The 22,558-nt window shown below is 49.9% G+C and overlaps 1 protein-coding gene across 1 annotated transcript in view; it reads right to left on the bottom strand.

The window, feature by feature from the left end:
- LOC133361940 (uncharacterized) overlaps positions 1-20,067 on the bottom strand; it is a 42,338-nt gene extending 22,271 nt beyond the window's left edge. Inside the window, exons 1-6 of the mRNA XM_061580914.1 lie at positions 19,800-20,067; positions 10,583-11,812; positions 6,966-8,192; positions 3,731-3,875; positions 1,711-1,892; positions 780-930 (exon numbers count right to left, since the gene is read on the bottom strand). Of these exons, the coding sequence (XP_061436898.1) occupies positions 780-930; positions 1,711-1,892; positions 3,731-3,875; positions 6,966-8,192; positions 10,583-11,812; positions 19,800-19,848 (2,984 nt within the window). The 5' untranslated portion in view covers positions 19,849-20,067. The remainder of the gene's footprint in view (positions 1-779; positions 931-1,710; positions 1,893-3,730; positions 3,876-6,965; positions 8,193-10,582; positions 11,813-19,799) is intronic.
- Positions 20,068-22,558: the final 2,491 nt, after the last annotated feature.

The following is a 22,558-nucleotide window of genomic DNA, read 5'->3' as shown; positions in this document are numbered from 1 at the left end:
TAGTGTGTAGTGTAGCATGTGTGAACGTCTCACAAACGATACAAAGCAGTTCTAAAGAAATTATTCATCAATTTAGTATAGAAGTGCATAGACGTGTATAGTGTAGTGTATATTAATGCCATGTTTCGCAAGCAAAGAGAAGGGAGTGAATGACTGTGGCCGAGAAGATCCGAAGCTTCGTGCGGAGCGACAGACCAGGTAGCTTCCACACAGTGTTACGCAACCGATGAAAAGATATTGCCGCTCGACTGATTCGGAGTGAGACCTCTGCTGTCAAACCGGAACCGGTCATGAGCACACTGCCGAGGTTTGGGAAACTCTCCACTCTCTCCACTACTGCCCCACCAATGATTGGGAGTTGTGGGGATGGAGTGTCCGATGGTACAAAATACCCAGGCAGCTGCTTCGTTTTGGTGCCTGGGTATTTTGTACCATACACACACACACGTACACACACACACACGTATACACACACACATGTACACACACATACACACGCACGTACACACACACAGGTACACACACACAGGTACACACACACACAGGTACACACACGTACACACACACGTACTGTCGTGTATAGTCGCGTGTAGTGTATAGTGTAGTGTAGTCGTGTACAGTGTGTAGAACATGCCAAACTTCTACACGCGCCCTACGTGTACCGTTGACCAAAGCAAAAAGTATCCGTGGCCGCTACGTGGAACGTGGAGCTCAAACAACGGAGCATGGAACGGCTTGCGGAGCCCCCCCCCCCCGCCCCTCCCCAATCGAGAGCTCACTTGAACTGCTGGAAGCTCAGCTTGACCTCGTATCTGGGGTCCACCTGGACGGTCCATCGGCACAGGGCGCTCCTCTCACCGGCCGCGGAGAAGTTGGACAACGACAGCGATCCCTGGCTTCCAACGAGCGTCTCCCTGCACGGTGACCCCACTGGTGGTGGTGGTGGAGGGTTACGACGCATTCATACTTCCGTGATGCAGGTTTTATTTGTGGGGGGGGGGGGGGTTAGATCGTGTGAATACATAAATGCTGTGTCGTTAAACAATGCCACCACCCGACACGGCCAATTGGTAAGGTTTAGTGTTACGTGAACAGAACGTGCCAATTCGTTACTAGTGCAGCACTAGTTTGTAGTGTATAGTGTAGTGTAGAGCGTACACTATACACTACACGATACACTACACTATACACTATGTGTGCATTATGCGCTACACTATCCACTACAGAACGTGCCAATTCGTTACTAGTACAGTACTGGTGTGAAGTGTATTGGATAGTGTGGTATAGATTGTGTTGTGTATAGTGTAGTGTATAGTGTACACTCTACACTACACTATACACTACAGAACGTGCCAATTCGTTAATAGCACAGCACTAGCGTGTAGTGTCGTGCATAGTGTGGTATAGATTGTGGAGTGTATAGTGTATTGTGTATTGTATAGTGTGTACCAGAACAGCACACCGGTCGTGTGTTGGAGAGCCAAGGGTGAGGAACAGGAGAGGGGGGGGCGAAGAGTTTTCACGACGACACCAACACTGCGCGGCCGAGCCCCCCCAGCGCAGCGACGCGGAACGACGACAAACGTGCCGGTTGGCGGGAGCCTCGGCCCTTTTGCGAGTCCCACCAAAGTCGCGCCGCCACGTCAGGCGAGGGGGGGCCTCGCCGCGTTATCGCAGCAAGACAAACAAACAAACAGACAAAAAACTCACCCCTGTAAAACGCGCTGAAGTTGCCGGCGATTCCTCTCGTGTCGTACGTCGCCCTTACGGACAAGGTGTTGGAGGACGAGATGATGGGAGCGGGGACGCCATCGCGGTCGTACTTCCCCAGGAGCGGCGAGTCCACGGACGGCCCGTCGTAGACGTAGACGACCTCGGCGCCCGTCTGCAGACTTCATGCGCACGGACAGCAGAGAGCTGCTGCTGTGATACGCCCTGACGGTGACATTGTCCCGGCGCTGGTCGCCTTTTGGTGTTGTCTTCTGGTCTGGCGCTGTTTGAGACTAGGCTCTAAAGAAAGATGTCTCTGGTGTTGTGGACCAATCAGTTTCAAAGACAATGCATCATCATCATATACTACCAAAGCATGTTTTAGTTTGCATGTTCACCACAAAGTATACGTGGTTAATGCAGTGACATGATTCCTTGCAAAAGGTTTCTGTTTGGTCTTTTAACATCTTAACGCAATTGTTATATTGCCAGAAAGGGTAAAACCTATTTTAACGTTGAGCAGAGCTCTCGTTACGGCCGCGAACGCTTCAAAACCACAAAACGTTGTTGGCATTACGAATAAAAGATGGCCTCTGGAATAAAAGATGTCCGCCGAAATCAAAGATGTCCGCCACCAAAAAAAGTGGTGGCCATATATACTTGTATTCTTAGGGGTTTTTTTCGGTAAAGTCACGTAGGTAAAAAATTAAAATTAAATCTAGCTGTGATGGTCCCACCTGATGACGGAGACTTGTGTTGCCTCCGCAACGTCGTGATTTTTATTTTATTTTTATTTACTTTTATTAATTTACATTTTTTACCTACGTGACTTTACCAGAAAAAAAAGCCTAAGAATATGAGTTCTTGCAGTCACGAAAGCTTCAAATCTAGAACATATATACTTGTATTTTTACTCTCGGTATGTATGTTGTACGTGACAGTTTGTCCTATGACAATGCGACAGTTGCATTTGTTGAAGAACACCGCGTTGTAATGAATAAAATCGGGTAAAGCACAGCCAACGACAATGCGTGAGTTGCATATGAAGGCCGAACAAAGACTGAGGTGCGTGCGTAGCATCGACAAGCATCCAGCAGCATCCCAGTGGAGTGTGTGATGATGCTACGCAAAGGCAGCCGAACGACCGCTTGTCCCCACCTCGCTCGACGTAGTTCCATCGGCTCGATCGCGTTTATATATCCAATTCGCATCCGCGTTTTATAAAAACTTGTTCCGTAATGCGTTCATCACGTTACATATCGTCATGAAAACTGCGCGTTATAGAAGAACAGGCTACATGTGTGGATTTACAATGCACTTTACTCTCCAACAAACCGGTGGGCTGAAGTAGTAACTAACTGGCGCGTTGTTTACGTGACAAACCTGTCTGGCTGTGTCAGTGGTGGGGGTTATGATGTATTTATACTTCCATAATGCAGGTTTTTTGGGGTTAGATCGCGTAAACATATGAAAGTGTCATTAAACCCGCCACCACCCGACACAGTCAATGAGTAAGGTTTGTCATGTAAACACAACATGCCAGTTTGTCACTTGTACATCACACCGGTGTGTTGGAGAGCCAAGCCACAACATTCACAATCTGAGTACGACGTTTAGCCAGTAATTACAACTAGCTTCATCAGGCGACAGCCAGATTTGTAAATCTACACTCTAAACTAAACACTACACTACACACTACACTATACACTACACTACACACTCGTGCTGTACTAGTAACGAATTAGCCACGTTCTGTGTCGGGTGGGGCGATATAACCCCAAAAAAACCTCTGTCATTGATGATATTGGTGGCGAAAGCCTCCTAGTTGTTAAACCGACGTTTTTACTGACGCACTCTAACGTGTACGTTGAACCTCCATCGCCGTTGTACGAAGGCCGTCCGTGCTCATCGGCGGAGCGGACTCTAATAGCCCGAAGCGGGTCGTGACGTGGGGATAAACCTGGAGGCCAGAGCGAGTGCACATATCCCTGCCAACCCCCCCCCCCTCCGCACCACTTACCTGAACGTCTGGAAGCGAAGGATAACGGCCGTCCCCACGGCGCCGGTGATGGTCCAGAGGCAGTCGCCGACGTTGGGTCTCGCGAGTAAATCGGCGAACTGGATGGTGCCGCTCGCGTTGGCGAGGTTAACGCGACAGACGCCGCCTAGAGCATCGCGGGACACTCTTTAGTTACAGAATTTCACTGAACGAATCGTAAAAAGGTGGAGGACATCCGAGTCGCCAAGAGATTCATTCAATCCGGCATCAGAGACACCAAGAGATTTGTTGAAGCCGGCATCAGAGTCACCAAGATATTTGTTTAAGCTGCCATCAGTCGTCAATTGAGTTGTTGAAGCCAGTAGAATGTTTTTTTACAAATTCGCCAGGAAACGTGGGGAGATGCATGAAGATGTTTCACAGGCGCAATTAAACGTGGTGAGCGTGAGGGCTGAGAACAAGGATGAGGGCTGGTTGGCTGAAATGGCGAGATATGACGGCTGTGATGTGCGATGAGAGGGTCCCAGTTTGGTTGAAGGAAAGTGTATAATGTAGTCTAAAGTAGTGTAGTGTATAGTAGTGTTGCGTATAGTACTGTATAGCAGTGTAAAGTGTAATGTATAGTGGTGTAGTGTTTCGTGGTGTAGTGTATAGTAGTGTAGTGGATAGTGGTGTATAGTGTAGTGTATAGTAGTGTAGTGTACAGTGTGGTGTATAGTCTAGTGTATTATGCAGTGTATAGTGTAGTGTATAGTGTAGTGTATCGTGTAGTGTATAGTGTAGTGTATCGTGTAGTGTATAGTGTAGTGCATAGTATAGTGTATAGTATAGTAGTGTATAGTAGTATCGTGTATAGTAGTGTATAGTAGTGTAGTGTTTCGTGGTGTAGAGTATAGTAGTGTAGTGTATAGTGTAGTGTATAGTAGTGTAGTGTATAGTAGTGTAGTGTATAGTAGTGTAGTGTATAGTGTAGTGTATAGTGTAGTGTATAGTGTAGTGTATAGTGTAGTGTATGGTGTAGTATATAGTGTAGTGTATAGTGTACTGTATAGTGTAGTGTATGGTGTAGTATATAGTGTAGTGTATAGTGTACTGTATAGTGTAGTGTATAGTGTAGTGTATAGTGTAGTGTATAGTGTAGTGTATAGTACAAGATGGTGGCGAGGCTGTTGTGTGGGGGCCGAGTGCTGGGGCACGAGAAAGAGGGAGGACCCAGCGATGGCGGTCACTGAGATGAGGATGCTGCGGTGGATGTTGGTGCGTGACAAACCAAAGGTTAAAGCGGTTGGGAAATGAAGAAGCAAGAGGAAAACTCGAGGCGGTGGAACTCACAGAGGAGACGAGAGAGATGAGAGAAGGGGGACGGGCTCTGGGTGTGGTTCGGTCGTGCGGTAGAGGCGACAGGAAAATTGCTTGTGTCAGAGGGTGGCGAGCGATGCAAGGGGATCGAGAGGAAGAAAGGTAGAAGAAGAGGTGGGGTAGGTGGGGGGCCGATGTGGTGGGTGCGATGAGGTGGGTGCGATGTGGTGGGTGCGATGTGGTGGGTACGATGTGGTGGTGCGATGTGGTGGTGCGATGTGGTGGGTGCGATGTGGTGGGTGCGATGTGGTGGTGCGATGTGGTGGTGCGATGTGGTGGGTGCGATGTGGTGGGTACGATGTGGTGGTGCGATGTGGTGGTGCGATGTGGTGGGTGCGATGTGGTGGGTGCGATGTGGTGGTGCGATGTGGTGGGGGCGATGTGGTGGGTGCGATGTGGTGGGTGCGATGTGGTGGGGGCGATGTGGTGGGTGCGATGTGGTGGTGCGATGTGGTGGGTGCGATGTGGTGGGTGCGATGTGGTGGGGGCGATGTGGTGGGTGCGATGTGGTGGGTGCGATGAGGTGGGTGCGATGTGGTGGGTGCGATGTGGTGGGTGCGATGTGGTGGGTGCGATGTGGTGGGTGCGATGTGGTGGGTGCGATGTGGTGGGTACGATGTGGTGGTGCGATGTGGTGGGTGCGATGTGGTGGGGGCGATGTGGTGGGTGCGATGTGGTGGTGCGATGTGGTGGGTGCGATGTGGTGGTGCGATGTGGTGGGTGCGATGTGGTGGTGCGATGTGGTGGGTGCGATGTGGTGGGTGCGATGTGGTGGTGCGATGTGGTGGGTGCGATGTGGTGGTGCGATGTGGTGGGTGCGATGTGGTGGGTGCGATGAGGTGGGTGCGATGTGGTGGTGCGATGTGGTGGGTGCGATGTGGTGGGTGCGATGTGGTGGTGCGATGTGGTGGTGCGATGTGGTGGGTGCGATGTGGTGGGTGCGATGAGGTGGGTGCGATGTGGTGGGTGCGATGTGGTGGGTGTGATGTGGTGGTGCGATGTGGTGGGTGCGATGAGGTGGGTGCGATGTGGTGGGTGCGATGTGGTGGTGCGATGTGGTGGGTACGATGTGGTGGGTGCGATGTGGTGGGTGCGATGTGGTGGGTGCGATGTGGTGGGTGCGATGTGGTGGGTGCGATGTGGTGGTGCAATGTGGTGGGTGCGATGTGGTGGGTGCGATGTGGTGGGTGCGATGTGGTGGGTGCGATGTGGTGGGTGCGATGTGGTGGGTGCGATGTGGTGGGTGCGATGTGGTGGGTGCGATTTGGTGGTGCAATGTGGTGGTGCGATGTGGTGGTGCGATGGGATCGTGGTAACCCAACGAGCTTAAAGGAGGAAGGAGTATGTGGGTCTCTGTGGAAGTCCATGGGTCGGTGTGGGGGTCCATGGGTATCTGTACGAGTCTGTGGGTATTTGTGGGAGTCCGTAGGTATATGTATATATCTCTGGGTCTCATTGTAGGTCCGTGGATCTCTTTGGGTGTCTGTGGGTATCTGTACGAGTCTGTGGGTATCTGTGGAAGTCCATGGGTATCTGTACATCTCTGGGTCTCCGTGCGAGGCCATAACGTGAGAAGCCGCTTGTCAATAAAATTCTCAAGCCAAGTGGACGAGTCACAGCGGGCGCTGCCTCTGCCCAACCCACAACTTCCGTTGTGCACAGACTCAGCCCATCCACCAGGGGGGGAGGGGCTGTAATGTCACAGTTGTTGTGACGTCATTGCACCGCGGTTACCAGGAAGCCAATCATATGTGGGCGATGTCACAATTGGGGAGGGGCATTTGCGAGGGTGTTGGTGGGGGTTGTAATGGCGTCGTGTATGTAAGTGGAATAATAATAGTAGTAGTTAGATGATGTTGTTGGCTGATGTTGTTACAAATGCTCAGCATTTAGTTACCTCTTAGGTTGCCGTAGCTGAGGACGTAGCCAAATGAATCATAGTCTCCCACCCCGTAGAGGTAGAGCCCAAAAGGCTGAGTCGCGTGTTCCACCTGGAACTGCTGATTCCCAAGTCCCAGGTTCAGCTCCCCGGCCACGAACTGGAGGTCGTTTGTCCGGACCCACTGGATCTTATTGCACAGTGGCTCGTTGTTCATGACGATCCCACATTTGTCTGCATCCTTGGCGATCACGATTAACATGTTTATAAAATCTGGTTGAGTCGCAAACAGGTACATGTTAGAGAACTTGCTGGTCGGTATGATGTTCATCTGGAACGGGTCCATGGAATACCATAGAGTTGTAGACCCACCCTGGCATATGTACATGACCCCTACGCTTACAGACGAGTTAATAGACAAAGTCTGGTTTGCATATACAGGTACGCTGATGCGACCGTAATTGGTCAACGTGTAGGTTGTTAAATTCCCAGCGACACTGACATTGACACTGACGCTCGCGCTTGTAGGCGAGGTGATTATGACGCTGTCGTTTGTTGACTTGATGGACACAGGGAAGACCAGGTAAGAGGAGCCCCACTGCGAAACTGGCAATAGCTGCTCTGTCACAAAATTGCAGCCTGTGTGGACAATCATGCACCAATCTCCACTGTACACGGCCACAGGTTGACTCGAGAGTACCCTGGTCCCAGTCAGAGAGGATCCTTGGAACTGCACGACCTGGTTGTCTTGTAGAGTGATGTTCAGTTCGTTGGAGTACGTTACACCATTGAAAATAACATTGCTGTTCAAAATCATCTGCACCGTCACGTTGTTGTAGGGACTGACTATCGCGAATTCGTTAATTACCGAACCAGACACAGGAGCGACTACGTAATATTCTGTTCCCAGCTCCTGCTCAGCGATCATCATGAATCCATCGGTAGTTCCAATTCGTTTGGACATGCCCCACACTGAGATGTCACTGTCAGAACGAACGGACACGACCTTGTTGGTGACGATGCCGTTCTCTGTGATCTCTGCCGTTACCGGGATGGATACATTGCCGACGGAGAAGGGAGGCAGGAGGATGGCCTGCGAGAAGTTCACCGCGGGGATCGAGACGGTGACCTGAGCGTTGCTGTCGTAGCTGACGAAGTCCACCACAAGCGCGTCGGCTACATTCCCGGCGTTCTGCATAAATGCTCCGAAGAACTGACGTCCCACACTGCTCCCGGCTCCGTTCCCTGCAAGCAGTGACAACAACATCAGTGCAAGAAAGAAAGGTTAACTTTTGAGAATAAGGCCACCAGATCGACAATAAAAAATCACCCTTCATGGTGGTCGATAAGCAGGAGGGGAAAAAACTAACTCTTAAAGCGACAAACTTAAAGCGTCGTTTGCTTTTAGTGAGGTTTTATTGTCTCGATGTAGGCGTTGTTAACGTTTGACGCATAAAGCGAACATTTCACCACAGTGGCTACTTCGCTGAGCCGCTATCATTTGCGATTGAGAATGAGGCCACGAGGGCGACCGATAAAAACAAAAAACGATTCCTCGCTCAACGCGGCAATAAGCGGGGATTCAACATTTTTTTCAACGCTTAACGCGAATAAACACTTTGAGCGCAAACGAGAGCTTAAAGTGTGCGTGGTAAATGCAGACTTTACTCCTTTCAAAAGGTATCACACCTATTTTGCGTTTTAAAATCCTACTACACCTCTTGTTTTGCTATTGCCAGAGAAAAGTATAAAAACCCAAACTTATTTTTCTGTCGCTTTGATACTGGCACGAACGAAAAGTTCCCATAGGTAGAGGACTTCGTGTTACACAAACGCTTTATCCACGGGTCAAGCCTGCACCGGCTAAAGCAGCAAGCCGGAGCCACCCGTGCCTGTCTCAACTCGGAGTGGCCTCACCACAGGGAGAGAGAGAGAGAGAGAGACGCAGACTCCAAATATTCAGCGACAGGCATCAACAGGGTCGAGATCAAACCCACGACCTCCTGCATACTGGGCGAGGTAGTTAACATCTCACCCCCTTTAAACAAACACAAAATAAGTGAACAGACTCGACCCGACGGGTCAAGTCTGCGCCGGCTACAGCAGCAGCAGCATCGTCAGAATCAGCAAGGCAGAGCCACCCCGTGCCAGTTTCTCAGCGACAAAATCGCGTCCGACGCGGAAAGAGCGCAAGCGGCGGCGGAATTCTACGGGCGCCACGCGGCAGGGCGTGGTGTCGCGAGCCGGCCCCCTTGCGTCAACTCGCGCGAGTTGACGCAAGGGGGCCGCATCGCGTACGCGACTCCTCTCCACCCCCTGGGCCGCGGAAGTTGAGGCACGCAAAATGTGAGACCCGTCGAATGTTCGAGAGGGCTGGGAACGAGGAAGCGAGCGCGGTGGGCGGTGTGGGTTGAGTGCAGTGCAGACGTGGGGTTGAGAAACGGACGACACGTGGGGAGAGGAGGGGTGGGGGGTGGTAGAGATGCATCGTGCTCGATGCGGGTTAGGAGGAAGAAGAGGAGGCAGGTGGCATTTGCGGAGGGCGTCGCGTTAAGCGATGCGGGGGGGGGGGGGGGGGAACCGCATTAGCTTTGATACATCGGTAATGCTTTCGCGAGCAAATGTCATCGATGGTGTAATTTAATTTTTAGTAAGGTTTAGTGTCACTAAACATCACTAGTGTGTAGTGTAGTGTATAGTATGGTGTATAGTGTAGTGTATAGTGTAGTATGTAGTGTAGTATATTAGTATACCACTAACCGCTGTGTTGGAGAGCAAATCTTCAATGATTGCAATCTGAGTTCGACGTTTCGCCAGTAATTACAACCAGCTTCATCAGGCGACAGCTGTCGCGTGGTGGCGAGTTTCACGGCACATTTATAGTTTCGCGATCTAACTCAAAACGCATTTAGCAAAAATGCAATTTCAGTTTAGTTTCACCATCGGTCTCTATGTTTGTATTTGTCTCTGGGTCTTTGGGGGTATGGGTGGGAGTCTGTGTGTATCTGTACATCTCTGGGTCTCCGTGCGAGGTCAAAATGTGAGAAGCTGCCGGCAACACATTCCAGTTTCTCAATTAAATACTCAAGCCAAGTGGACGAGTCACAGCAGACGTCGCCTCGGCCCAACCCACAACTTCAGTTGCTTTAAGACGTGGGCTTTCGCGACCAATATCATGCACAATAGAGTTTTTTTGGGTTAGATCGCGTATTGTAAATGTTGTGGCTTGGCTCTCCAACACACCAGTGTGCTGTACTGGTTACGAATTGGCATGTTCTGTCTACGTGACAACCCTTACTAGTTGGCTGTGTCGGGTGGTGGCGGATTTTAACGACACATTTATATATTTACGCGATCTAACCCAAAAAACTTCAGTTGTGCACAGACTCAGCCCATCCACCAGGGGGGAGGAGCTGTAATGGCACAGGCGTTGTGACGTCATTGCACCACGATAACAGGAAGCCAATCAGATGTGAGCGAGGTCACAATTGGGGAGGGGCGTGGCGAGGATGGTGGTGGGGATTGTAACGGCGTCGTGTATGATAGTGGAATAATAATAATGGTCGTAGTAGAAGTTAGATTTGCGATGCTCCAGGTCTGGCTGATCTTGGTACAGATGCTCAGCGTTTAGTTACCTCTTAGGTTGCCGTAGCTGAGGACGTAGCCAAATGAATCATAGTATGCCACCCCGTAGAGGTAGAGCCCGAACGGCTGAGTCGCGTGTTCCACACGGAACTGCTGATTCCCACCTCCCAGGTTCAGCTCCCCGGCCACGAACAGGAGGTCGTTTGTCCGGACCCACTGGATCTTATCGCACAGTGTCCCGTTGTTCATGACGATCTCACATTTGTCTGCATCCTTGGCGATCACGATTAAAATGTTCGTAAAATCTGGTTGAGTCGCAAACAGGTACATGTTAGAGAACTTGCTGGTCGGTATGATGTTCATCTGGAACGGGTCCATGTAATCCCCTAGAGCCGGATACCCTCCCTGGCATATGTACATGACTCCTACGTTTACAGATGAGTTAATAGACAACATCTGGTTTGCATATATAGGTACGCTGATGCGATCGTAATTGGTCAACGTGTAGGTTGTTAAATTCCCAGCGACACTGACATTGACAATGACGCTCGCGCTTGTAGGCGAGGTGATTATGACGCTGTCGTCTGTTGACTTGATGGACACGGGGAAGACCAGGTAAGAGGAGCCCCACTGCGATACTGGCAAAAGCTGCTCTGTCACAAAATTGCAGGCTGTGTGAACATTGATGCACTGATCTCCACTGAACACGGCCACAGGTTGACTCGAGAGTACCCTGGTCCCAGTCAGAGATGATCCTTGGAATTGCACGACTTGGTTCTCTTGTAGAGTGATGTTCAGTTCGTTGGAGTACGTTACACCGTTGAAAATAACATTGCTGCTCAAAATCATCAGCACCGTCACGTTGTTGTAGGGACTGACTATCGCGAATTCGTTCAGGGTTAAACCACCAGACACAGGAGCGACTACGTAATATTCTGTTCCCAGCTCCTGCTCAGGGATCATCATGAATCCATCGGTCGTTGCAATTCGTTTGGACATGCCCCACACTGAGATGTCACTATCAGAATGAACGGACACGACCTTGTTGGTGACGATGCCGTTCTCTGCGATCTCTGCCGTTACCGGGATGGATACATTGCCGACGGAGAAAGGAGGCAGGAGGACGGAGCTCGAGAAGTTCTCCGCAGGGACCGAGACGGTGACCTGAGCGCTGCTGTCGTAGCTGATGAAGTCCACCACAAGCGCGTCGACTCCCTCCAGATAGTTCTGCATAAATGCGCCGAAGAACTGACGTCCCACACTGCTCCCGGCTCCATTCGCTGCAAACAGTGACGACAACATCAGTGCAAGCGAAAGAGGTAAACTTTTGAAAATAAGGCCACGAGATGAACGGTAAAGATCACCCTTCATGGTGGTCGTTAAGCAGGAGAGGAAGAAAAAAACTCTTGAAGCGACATAAAAAGCGTCGTTCGTTTTTAGCGGGGTTTTGTTTTTCAATTTAGGCGTTGTTAACGTTTGACACATAAAGCGAACACCTCGCCACGGTGGCCGCTTCGCTGAGCCGCTATCATTTGCGATTAAGAATGAGGCCACGAGGGCGACTGATAAGAACAAAAAATAATTGCTCACTTTACCCGGCAACAAGCGGGGATTAGAAAACTAAAAAAAACGCGTCAAGTGCAAAAACACTTTCAGTGCAAATGAGCGCTTAAAGTGTGCGTGGTTAATGAAGAGTTCACTCCTTGCAAAAGGTATCACACCTATCGGGTATTTGGAGATCTTATCACACCTTTTGTTTTGCTATTGCCAGAGAAAAGTATAAAAACGTAATCTTATTTTTCCGCAGCTTTGATGCTGGATGAAGGAAAAGTTCCCATAGGTAGAGGACGTCGTGTTACACGCACGCCCCGTCCACGGGGAAGCCTGCGCCGGCTACAGCAGCTCACCGCGCGGACAGAGAGAGACACGCAGACTCCAAATATACATAGCGGCAGGCATCGTCAGGGTCAAGATCGAACGCACGACCTCCTGCACACCAGGCGAGCAAGTTAACATCTCACCATGGGGACAAAGAGAGACACGCAGACTCCAAATATACAGTGGCAGGCATCGACAGGGTCGGGATCGAACCCACGACCTCCTGTATAGTAGACGAGGTAGTTAACATCTCCTATCCACCGTGATGATGATGATGAAAAAAAGAGATACAGACTCCAAATATACAGCGGTAGGCATGTTCAAGATCGGGATCGGACCCCTGAAACCTCCTGTATACCAGGCAAGGTAGTTAACATCTAACCACAGGGACAGAGAGAAACACGCAGACTCCAAATCTACAGCGGCAGGCATCGACAGGGTCGGGATCGAACCCACGACCTCCTGTATACTAGGCGATGTAGTTAACATCTCCTATCCACCGTGATGATGATGAAAGAAAGAGACACAGACTCCAAATATACAGCGGTAGGCATGTTCAAGGTCGGGATCAGACCCCTGAAACCTCCTGTATACCAGGCAAGGTAGTTGACATCTAACCACAGGGACAGAGAGAGGCACGCAGACTCCAAATTTACAGCGGCAGGCATCGTCAGGATCGGGATCGAACCCACGACCTCCGTGCACACCAGGCGAGGTAGTTAACATCTCACCCCCTTTAAACAAACACAAAACAGGTGAACACACTCGTTCCACGTGTCAAGCCTGCGCCGGCTACAGCAGCAGCAGCAGCATCGTCAGAATCAGCAAGGCAGAGCCACCGGCGGCGGTGGAATTCCACAGGCGCCACGCGGTAGGGAGTGGCCACCTCGTGACCACCACGTGACCACCACGTGGCTACCACTTGACCACCACCACGTGACCACCACGTGGCCACGTCGTGACCACCACTCTGTGACCACCACGTGGCTACCACTTGACCACCACCACGTGACCACCACGTGGCTACCACTTGACCATCACCACGTGACCACCACGTGGCCACGCCATTACCACCACGTGACCACCACGTGACTACCACTTGACCACCACCACGTGACCACCACGTGACCACCACGTGGACCGCCGCGCACCATGCCTCGAGCTCGATGCGGGTTAGGAGGAGGAGGAAGAAGAGGCGGAAGACGAAGGGGGGGGGGGGGGGGGGAGGAGGAAGGGGGTAAAACCGCGTTAGCTTTGACGCGCCGGGAGCGCTTTTGCAAGCAAATATCGTCCACGGTGTGGGGTGGGTTTTTTTATTTGCCGAGTAAGGTTTTAGTGCCATGTAAAACAGGACGCGAACAATTCGTTACGAGTACAGCACTAGTGTGCAGTGTAGTATAGATAGTGTAGTGTATAGTGTAGTATCAATTGTGTAGTGTATAGTGCAGTGTTTAGTGTAGTGTGTAGTGTAGCGTATAGTAGCGTATAGTAGTGTATAGTGTAGTGTATAGTGCAGTGTAGTAGTGTAGTGTAGCGTATAGTAGCGTATAGTGCTGTATATTGTGTAGTGTATAGTGCAGTGTATAGTGTAGTGTATGGTATAGTGTATAGTGTAGTGTATAGTGCAGTGTATAGTATAGTGTATAGTGTGTGTTTAGTGTAGTATATAGTGTAGCGTATAGTGCAGTGTATAGTGTAGTATATAGTGTAGTATGTAGTGTATAGTGTAGTATATAGTGTGTTGAAGAGCAAATCCATAAACGTGACGTTAAACCCGCCACCACCCGACACAACCAATCAGTAAGGTTTAGTGTCATGTAAACAGAACATACTAATTCGTTACTAGATCAACACTAGTGTGCAGTGTATTGTGTAGTGTATATAGTGTATGGTGTAGTGTATAGTGTAGTGTATAGTGCAGTGTATAGTGTAGTGTACGTATAGTAGTGTTTAGTAGTGTATAGTGTAGTGTATAGTGTAGGGTATAGCGTAGGGTATAGTGCAGTGATTAGTGTAGTATACTAGTACAGCACTAGTGTATAGTGTAGTGTATAGTGCAGTGTATAGTGTAGTGTATCGTGTAGTATACTCGTACAGCATTAACCGCTGTGTCGGACAGCAAATCCACAACGTTTACAATCTGAGTTCGAAGTTTCGCCAGTAATTACAACCAGCTTCATCAGGCGACAGCTGTCGCGTGGTGGCGAGTTTCATGGCACATTTATAGTTACGCGATCTAACTCAAAATGCGCTAAGCGAAAAATGCTATTTCAGTTCAGTCTCATCATGGATCTCTCTGTTTGTATGAGTTTCTGGGTCTTTAGGGGGTCTGTATGGGTCTCTGAGTGTGGATATCTATGGGTCTCTGTGGGTCATTATGTATATCTGTGGGTCTGTATGGGTCTCTATAAGTATGGGTCTCTGGGTCTCTATGGGTTTGTATGGCTCTCTGTAGGTCTCTGTTAGTCTGTATGGGTCTCTGTGGGGCTGTATGGGTCTCTGTATAGATCTCTATGGGTCTGTATGGGTCTCTGTGGGGCTGTATGGGTCTCTGTGGGTATGTATGGGTCTCTGTATGAGTCTCTATTGGTCTATATGGGTCTCTGTGGGTCTGTATGGGTCTCTGTGGGTCTGTATGGGTCTCTTTATGGGTCTCTGGGTCTGTATGGGTCTAAATGGGTCTCGGTATAGGTTACTATGGATCTTTATGGGTCTCTGTTGGGCTGTATGGGTCTCTGTGGGTCTGTATGGGTCTCTGTATGGGTCTCTATATGTCTGTATGGGTGTCTGTGGGGTTTGTATGGGTCTCTGTATAGGTTATTATGGGTCTGTATGGGTCTCTATGGGTCTGTATGGGTCTGTATGGGTCTGCATTAACCACGCTGTCATAATATTTGGCTTAGGCTCCAAATGTCCACGCGATAAGCCTCTCACGTTGGGGCCACTGTTGTTTGACATCGTTTGCCATCGGCAGGGTCGTGTTTTTTCCGCAATATTTTGCTGTCTTTTCTTGGATTTTCTGTTTGCACTTAGTCACATATTCACTTTAAGATGTTTCTTGTTCTTGTTCATGTTTTTGTTTTTTCTTTGTTGCGGTTGCACCCGATTCAAGTGCCGAATGGCTCACAGGGCTATACCTAATAAATAAACTTGAACTTGAACTTATCTGATTTAAAAACAAAAACAGCTTTAATGGTGGGGGCCAGACAATGTCGAAAACAAAAAACTGGTTTAGTCTTTGTCGTTTTTTGAACTATGCATGGCACGTGCGTTTGCAAAACAAAAGAAACGAGAGACCACTTTAACTGATCGCGATCCGTCAACGCGGTCCTCTCGTTCCGACATGCAAATCGACTCTCGTTTTTTGTTAATCTTTTCTTTTCTTCCGCGAAGTTCAAATAGTACAGTGGGGGCTCCCTTTGGCTCGTGAGAGACAGGTCGCATCGGCAAAGGGCTTCATCTGTTGGGTGTTCGAACACTTGAACACACCTCGTGTAAGCCAATCAGTTTCAAAGTCAATGCATATAATGAGTCTCTATGAGTATGGGTCTGTGCGTCTGTATGGGTCTCTGTGGATCTATATAGATCTCTGTGGGTCTCTGTTGGTCCGTATGAGTCTCTATGAGTATGGGTCTCTATGAGCATTGGCCTATGGGTCGTTGGGGACTTGCATGGGTCTCTATGAGTATGGGTCTCTGTGGATCTATGGATGTGTATGGGTCTCTGAGTATGGGTCTCTATGGGTCTGTATGGTTCTCTGTAGGTCTCTGTGATTTTGTATGGGTCTCTGAGTATGGATCTCTGGGTCTGTATGGGTTTCTGTATGGGTCTCTGTATGGGTCTCTGTGGGGCTGTATGGGTCTCTGAGTATCGGTTTCTGTGGGTCTTTATGGGTCTCTGAGTATGGGTCTCTGGGTGTGTATGGGTCTCTGTATGGGTCTCTATGGGTCTCTGTAATGGTCTCTGTGGGTCTGTATGGGTCTCTGTGGGGCTGTATGGGTCTGTATGGGTCTCTGTATGAGTCTCTATGAGTATGGGTCTCTGTGGGTCTACATGGATCTATGTGGGTCTGTATGGGTCTCTATGAGTATTGGTCTCTATGTTTGTATTGGTCTCTGGGTCTTTGGGGGTCAGTATGGGTATCTATGAGTATGGATCTCTGTGGATCTGTGTGGTTCTCTGAGTGTGGGTCTCTATGGATCTCTGTATGGGGTTCTATGAGTATGGGTCTCTATGGATCTCTATATGGGTCTCTATGGGTCTCTGAGTGTGGGTCTCTATCGGTCTCTGTATGGGTCTCTATGGGTCTCTGAGGGGTCTGTGTGGGTCTCTGTGACGTCTGTATGGGTCTCTGTGGGTCTGTATGGGTCTTTATGTGTCTCTGAGGGGTCTGTATGGGTCTCTGTGGGTCTGTATGGGTCTTTATGGGTCTCTGTGGGGTCTGTATGTGCCTCTGTATGAGTCTCTATGAATATGGGTCTCTATGAGTATGGGTCTCTGTACGTCTATATGAATCTCTGTGGGTCTGTATGGATCTGTATGGGTCTCTATGAGAATTGGTCTCTATGTTTGTATGGGTCTCTGGGTCTTTGGGGGTCAGTATGGGTCTCTATGAGTATGGGTCTCTGTGGGTCTGTGTGGTTCTATGAGTGTGGGTCTCTATAGGTCTCTGTATGGGTTTCTGTGGGTCTGTATGGGTCTCTATGGGTCTGTGTATGGCTCTCTGTGGGTCTGTGTGGTTCTCTGAGTGTGGGTCTCTGTAGGGGTCTCTATGGATCTGCATTAACCACGCTGTCACAATATTTGGCTGAGGCTCTAAACGTCCACGCGATAAGCCATTCACGTTGGGGCTGCTATCGTTTGACACCGGCAAAGTCGCTTATCTGATTATAAAAAACTTTTTTTTTAAACAAAAACAGCTTTAGTGGTAAGAGGCCTGAGAAAGTGCTACAAGTTAGAGATGTCGAAAACCAAGAAAACAGGTTTAGTCTTCTTTTGAACTATGCATGGCACGTGGGTTTGCCCAAAATAAAAATAGTAGTCGATTTGCGTGACGGAACTTGGGACCGCTTTAACTTCTCTATAATCGCTTTCTCTTCTTCTCCGAAGTTCAAATAGTATCGTGGGGGGAGGGGGGGGTGCTCCCTTTTGCTCGTGAAAGACAGGTCGGGTCGGCAAAATGCTTAATCTGTTGGGTATTCGAACACCTGAACACGCCTGGTCTAAGCCAATCAGTTTCAAAGGCAATGCGTGTAACATTATTATTGATAATATTATCAGAGCGATGTTTTTGTTAGCATGATCACCACGAATACTGTGTGTGTGTGTGGTTAATATAGAGACGTGATTCCTTCCAAAGTGATTCGTGAACACGCCTGTTCTAATTCTTGGGTTTTTTTCGGTAAAGTCACGTAGGTAAAAAATTAAAATTAATAAAAGTAACAGGTGGAATTCCTCCCCGTAGAGGGTATTAATTCTAGATTTGGGGAGGAATTCCACCTATGTTACTTTTATTAATTTTCATTTTTTACCTACGTAGACTTTACCGAAAAAACCTAAGAATATGAATCATTGCAGTCGCGAAAGCTTCAAATCTAGAACGCCTGTTCTAAGCCAATCAGTTTCAAAGGCAATGCGTGTAACATTATTATTGATAATATTATCAGAGCAATGTTTTGTTAGCATGATCACGACGAATACTGTGTGTGTGGTGAATGTAGAGACGTGATTCATTGCAAAGTGATTCGTGAACACGCCTGTTCTAAGCCACTCAGTTTCAAAGGCACGACTCCTGCTGTATTATGGACAGAAAGCGAACAAACACCACCTATCATAATCATAATCAGTAGTAGCATTTTAATTTTCGTGGCTCCTGATACTCGCCCGAAAACAAGGTACCCCCATGATGTAGCTGCCTCTCACCCCAAACTATAAGTGTGTACAATGTGTGTGCACCTGTGTGTGTGCACATGTGTGTACCTGTGTGTGCGTGTTCCTGTGTGTGTCTGTGTGTGTGTACCTGTGTGTGTACCTGTGTGTACCTGTGTGTCTGTACCTGTGTGTGTGTGTACCTGTGTGTGCCTGTGTGTGTGTGTACCTGTGTGTCTGTACCAGTGTGTGTGTACCTGTGTGTGTGTACCTGTGTTTGTGTGTACCTGTCTGTGTGCCTGTGTGTGTGTGTGTACCTGTGTGTCTGTACCAGTGTGTGTGTACCTGTGTGTGTGTACCTGTGTTTGTGTGTACCTGTCTGTGTACCTGTGTGTGTGTCTGTTCCTGTGTTTATGTCTGTGTGTGTGTGTATGAAACGTGGACCCCCCTAATGGAGCATCTTCGCCGGTTAGAAACATTTAGGCTGGCCTGCCTACGATCCATCCTGGGTTTAACCAGGCTGAATTGTGTGAGGAGCTCACAAATCCTTGAAAGATCTGGGCAAAGTCCCATCGGTGAGCTCCTCCGGCAGGCAAGGCTGCGTTGGCTGGGCCATGTAGCCCGCATGCCCAGCCACCGCATGCCTAAACAGCTTCTGTTCGGCCGGATCGAGGGGGCTAAACGGGCGCGGCACGGGCTAGAGAAGAGATGGAATGATGTGGTACAGGAGGACGTGGAGCTGAGTGGACTTGCCGATGACTGGTACCAGCGGTGTCAAGATCGGCCTCAAGGTGCACTTGGCCTGGCACAAGCGTCGTGGTGACGTCACCGCCACTTAGTGGCGAATGGCGGTTGTTGTTGTTGTTGTGTATGTCTGCCCAGGACCAGGAACAGATAATCGTCACTGGCGTTGGCCGTGAGCGGAAATCGAAGCCGGGTCGCCAGGTTCATAGCGCAGCGTAGCGCTGACCACTACACGACCGCTCTCCACACTATACACTACACGCACTCTGCTATACACTGCACTACACACTTCACACACTACACACATCCACAGATTCCCATAGAGACCCAGACTCATAGACCCACAGAGGCACATAGAGCCCCAGAGACTCATAGAACCACAGAACCCACAGAGACTCATAGACCCACACGGACCCACAGAGACCCACAGAGATCAATTGAACCACAGAGAACCATAGAGACTCATGGAACCACAGAGACCCACAGAGACCCATAGAGAATAATTGAACCACAGAGACCCACAGATAATAATTTAACCACAGACACCCATAGTGACTCATATAACCACAGAGACCCACAGACAATATTTGAACCACAGAGACCCGTAGAGACTCATATAACCACAGAGACCCACAGAGAATAAATTAACCACAAATACCCATAGAGACTCATAGCACCACAGAGACCCACAGAAACCCACAGAAACCCACAGAGACCCACAGAGACCCACACAGAGACTCATCCGATCGATCCAAGAGGTCGGCCACTGAAACTCACCGATTTGCAGCGCCAACACCGCCACCACCACCACCACCACCAGAGTCATTGTTCCTTTCGCTCTAAATTCGAATTGTCATCGATCTTCTTCTGAAACAAAACCAATTTTTGTATGTATATGTGTGTGTATATGTGTGTGATGTATTATCTAATTGTTTTGTGTTTGTGTGGTTTAAAGCTGATGTGTTGTGGTTTATCCCCTTGCTCCTTGCTTCTAGAGCAGAGCGCAAGAATTTCACTCTACGAGACCTTCGTCAGCCGCAGGAGCTGCCGTTGGGGGTGTTCGTGCGAGGGATCATGATGTGTGTCGATTTATAGACTGACACACAGACACAGACAATGATCCCCCGTGAAGCCTCTAACATACTGTAGGGTCAAGTGCTATTAGTAGCGAGTAGCAGCACTGTGGCACACGAGGGGGTGGGTGGCCAGCACCACGCCCAGCCGCCTTTGTCTCCCCAGTGTTTACACATCGCATCAGGTACTCATTTGAGGGTGAGTCGACCTAGGGGAGGCCCGGGACGGGTTCAGATAAGCGTCACTGGTGTTGGCCGTAAGTGGGAATCGTAGCGCTAACCACTACTACACTACCGCTCCCCATATGCACACACAGACACACACACAGACACACACACAGACCCACACACACAAACACACACACACAGACACACACAGACACACACAACAACAACCGCCATTCGCCACTAAGTGGCGTTGACGTCACCACGACGCTTGTGCCAGGCCATGTGCACCTTGAGGCCACGTGAAGTGTCGAACGCCCGCTGGCAGGAGGTCACGGGGCAGACCTAGGTGCCACGGGTCGACTGACTGAGATGACTGGCTGATGCATCACCTGTGCCCCCCACTGTGCCAACTTGCTGTGCTTTAGCCACCCGGCGCTCCGCTCGTTGTTGTGAGTGTCGCTCCTCCGCCCTCCGTTGTTGTTGGGGGGCGACTGCCTCCAACTGCCCAGCAGCGTCTTTCACGAGCTTCCTCCACTGAGGCCGATCTTGACACCGCTGGTACCAGTCATCGGAAAGTCCACTCAGCTCCACGTCCTCCCGTACCACATCACTCCATCTCTTCTCTAGCCCGTACCGCGCACATTTAGCATGCGGGCTACATGACCCAGCTAACGCAGCCTGGCCTGTTGGAGGAGCTCACCGATGGGATTTTGCCCAGGTCTTTCAAGGATTTGTGAGCTCCTCGCATAATACAGCCTGGTTAAACTCAGGATGGATCGTAGGCAGGCCAGCTCAAATGTTTCCAATCGGCAAAGATGCTCCATTAGGGGGGTCCACGTTTCGCAAGCGTAGAGAAGGGAGGGAATGACTGTGGCCGAGAAGACGTGAAGCTTCGTGCGGAGCGACAGAACAGGTAGCTTCCCCACAACGTTACGCAACCGATGAAAAGATAATGCTGCTCGACTGATTCTGAGTGAGACCTCTGCTGTCAAACCGGAGCGGGTCATGAGCACACTGCCCAGGTATGAGAAATTCTCCACTCTCTCTACAACTGCCCCATCACCGATTGGGAGTTGTGGAGGTGGAGTGCCCGATGGTACAAAATACCCAGGCAGGTGCTTAGATTTGGTGGGGCTGATGGTAAGGCCCCATCTCTTAGTGGCACACTCCAGTTTCAGCAGCAGTGCCTCCAACTTCTCCTCTGAGTGAGCGGCAATTACCAGATCATCGGCATACATAACATGGTTGGGCAATTCGGGAGCCATCCCTTGACCGCACCCGGACATCGATCAGCCTCCCATTTCATCTCTACCGAGTGGAAATTCCTCCGGTACAGCTATTGAAGGCTTCACGAACTTCGTGGTCGAAATAGACGTTAAATAATGTGGGAGCCAGAGTGTGATGCCACAGCGGCGAAGCCGCTCTGCCGGCGCCGCACCCGCGATGCCCACACCACAGAGCGGCCTGGCCGACGCTGCTCTTCCCTCACCACCCCCCACATGAACACATGCAGTCACCTGGCCCACAGGTTTTCACCCAGGAGCCCTCCTCGTGGGGGGACATTCTCCACGGTTTTTCCTGAGGCCAGGGAATTGACCGAGGCTTCCCCCAGGTTAAATTGCGCTGCGGCGCCGTGAATTTACGTGGAATTACATGGTCACGACGAGGCTACTCAGCCCCCGCGGTTAAGACGCACACAACACAGACGGGTTAGCAGGCAGGTAGGGGGCAGAGCCACGAACGGCAGGAAACCAGGGTGAGCGTCTGATTGGCAGGACAAATGTGCTTGTGCACGGCTGCCAACGCAGCGGCCCAGCGGCAATCCCTTTGATTTGGAAATCGGGATGCGGACGGCGCTGAGAGCACCGATGCAAGAGATAAGGCTCGGCGGGAGGAGCCAGAGCAATCTGATTGGCCGGGAAGGCCATCGGGTCAGCGCCAGGTTTTCTTTGATGTAAAGAACAATGAAAGGCGAGGTAAGGTAGACATAGAGTTAGTTCGTGTCCAGCACAAGTCAGTGATCGGTCGGCCCTCCAGCCACTCGAACGTCCGTGTGACGAGTCGCAGTGCAGCGACGAGCTCCGTACGAATTGAACTGTGAGTACGAGAGAGAGAGAGGTAGAGAACGGCGTGATAATTCTTCGAGAGGATAAGTCTAAAAAGGCGGGAAAAATCGGGTTTAGACCATCGTTAACCGGTTAGTAACCCCACTGATTTCGGCTTCGGGCTCTGGGATATTTAGTATCCAGACACGCCGGGAATAAATCATTAGTGATCTCAAATTCATTTGATTTA

The sequence above is a fragment of the Lethenteron reissneri genome, unplaced genomic scaffold (assembly GCF_015708825.2).
Source record: "Lethenteron reissneri isolate LAM-NWPU_2019-01 unplaced genomic scaffold, ASM1570882v1 scaffold_130, whole genome shotgun sequence".
Lineage (NCBI taxonomy): Eukaryota > Metazoa > Chordata > Hyperoartia > Petromyzontiformes > Petromyzontidae > Lethenteron > Lethenteron reissneri.
The sequence above is the reverse complement of the archived record's forward strand: the minus strand, read 5'-3'. Positions and strand labels throughout refer to the sequence as shown.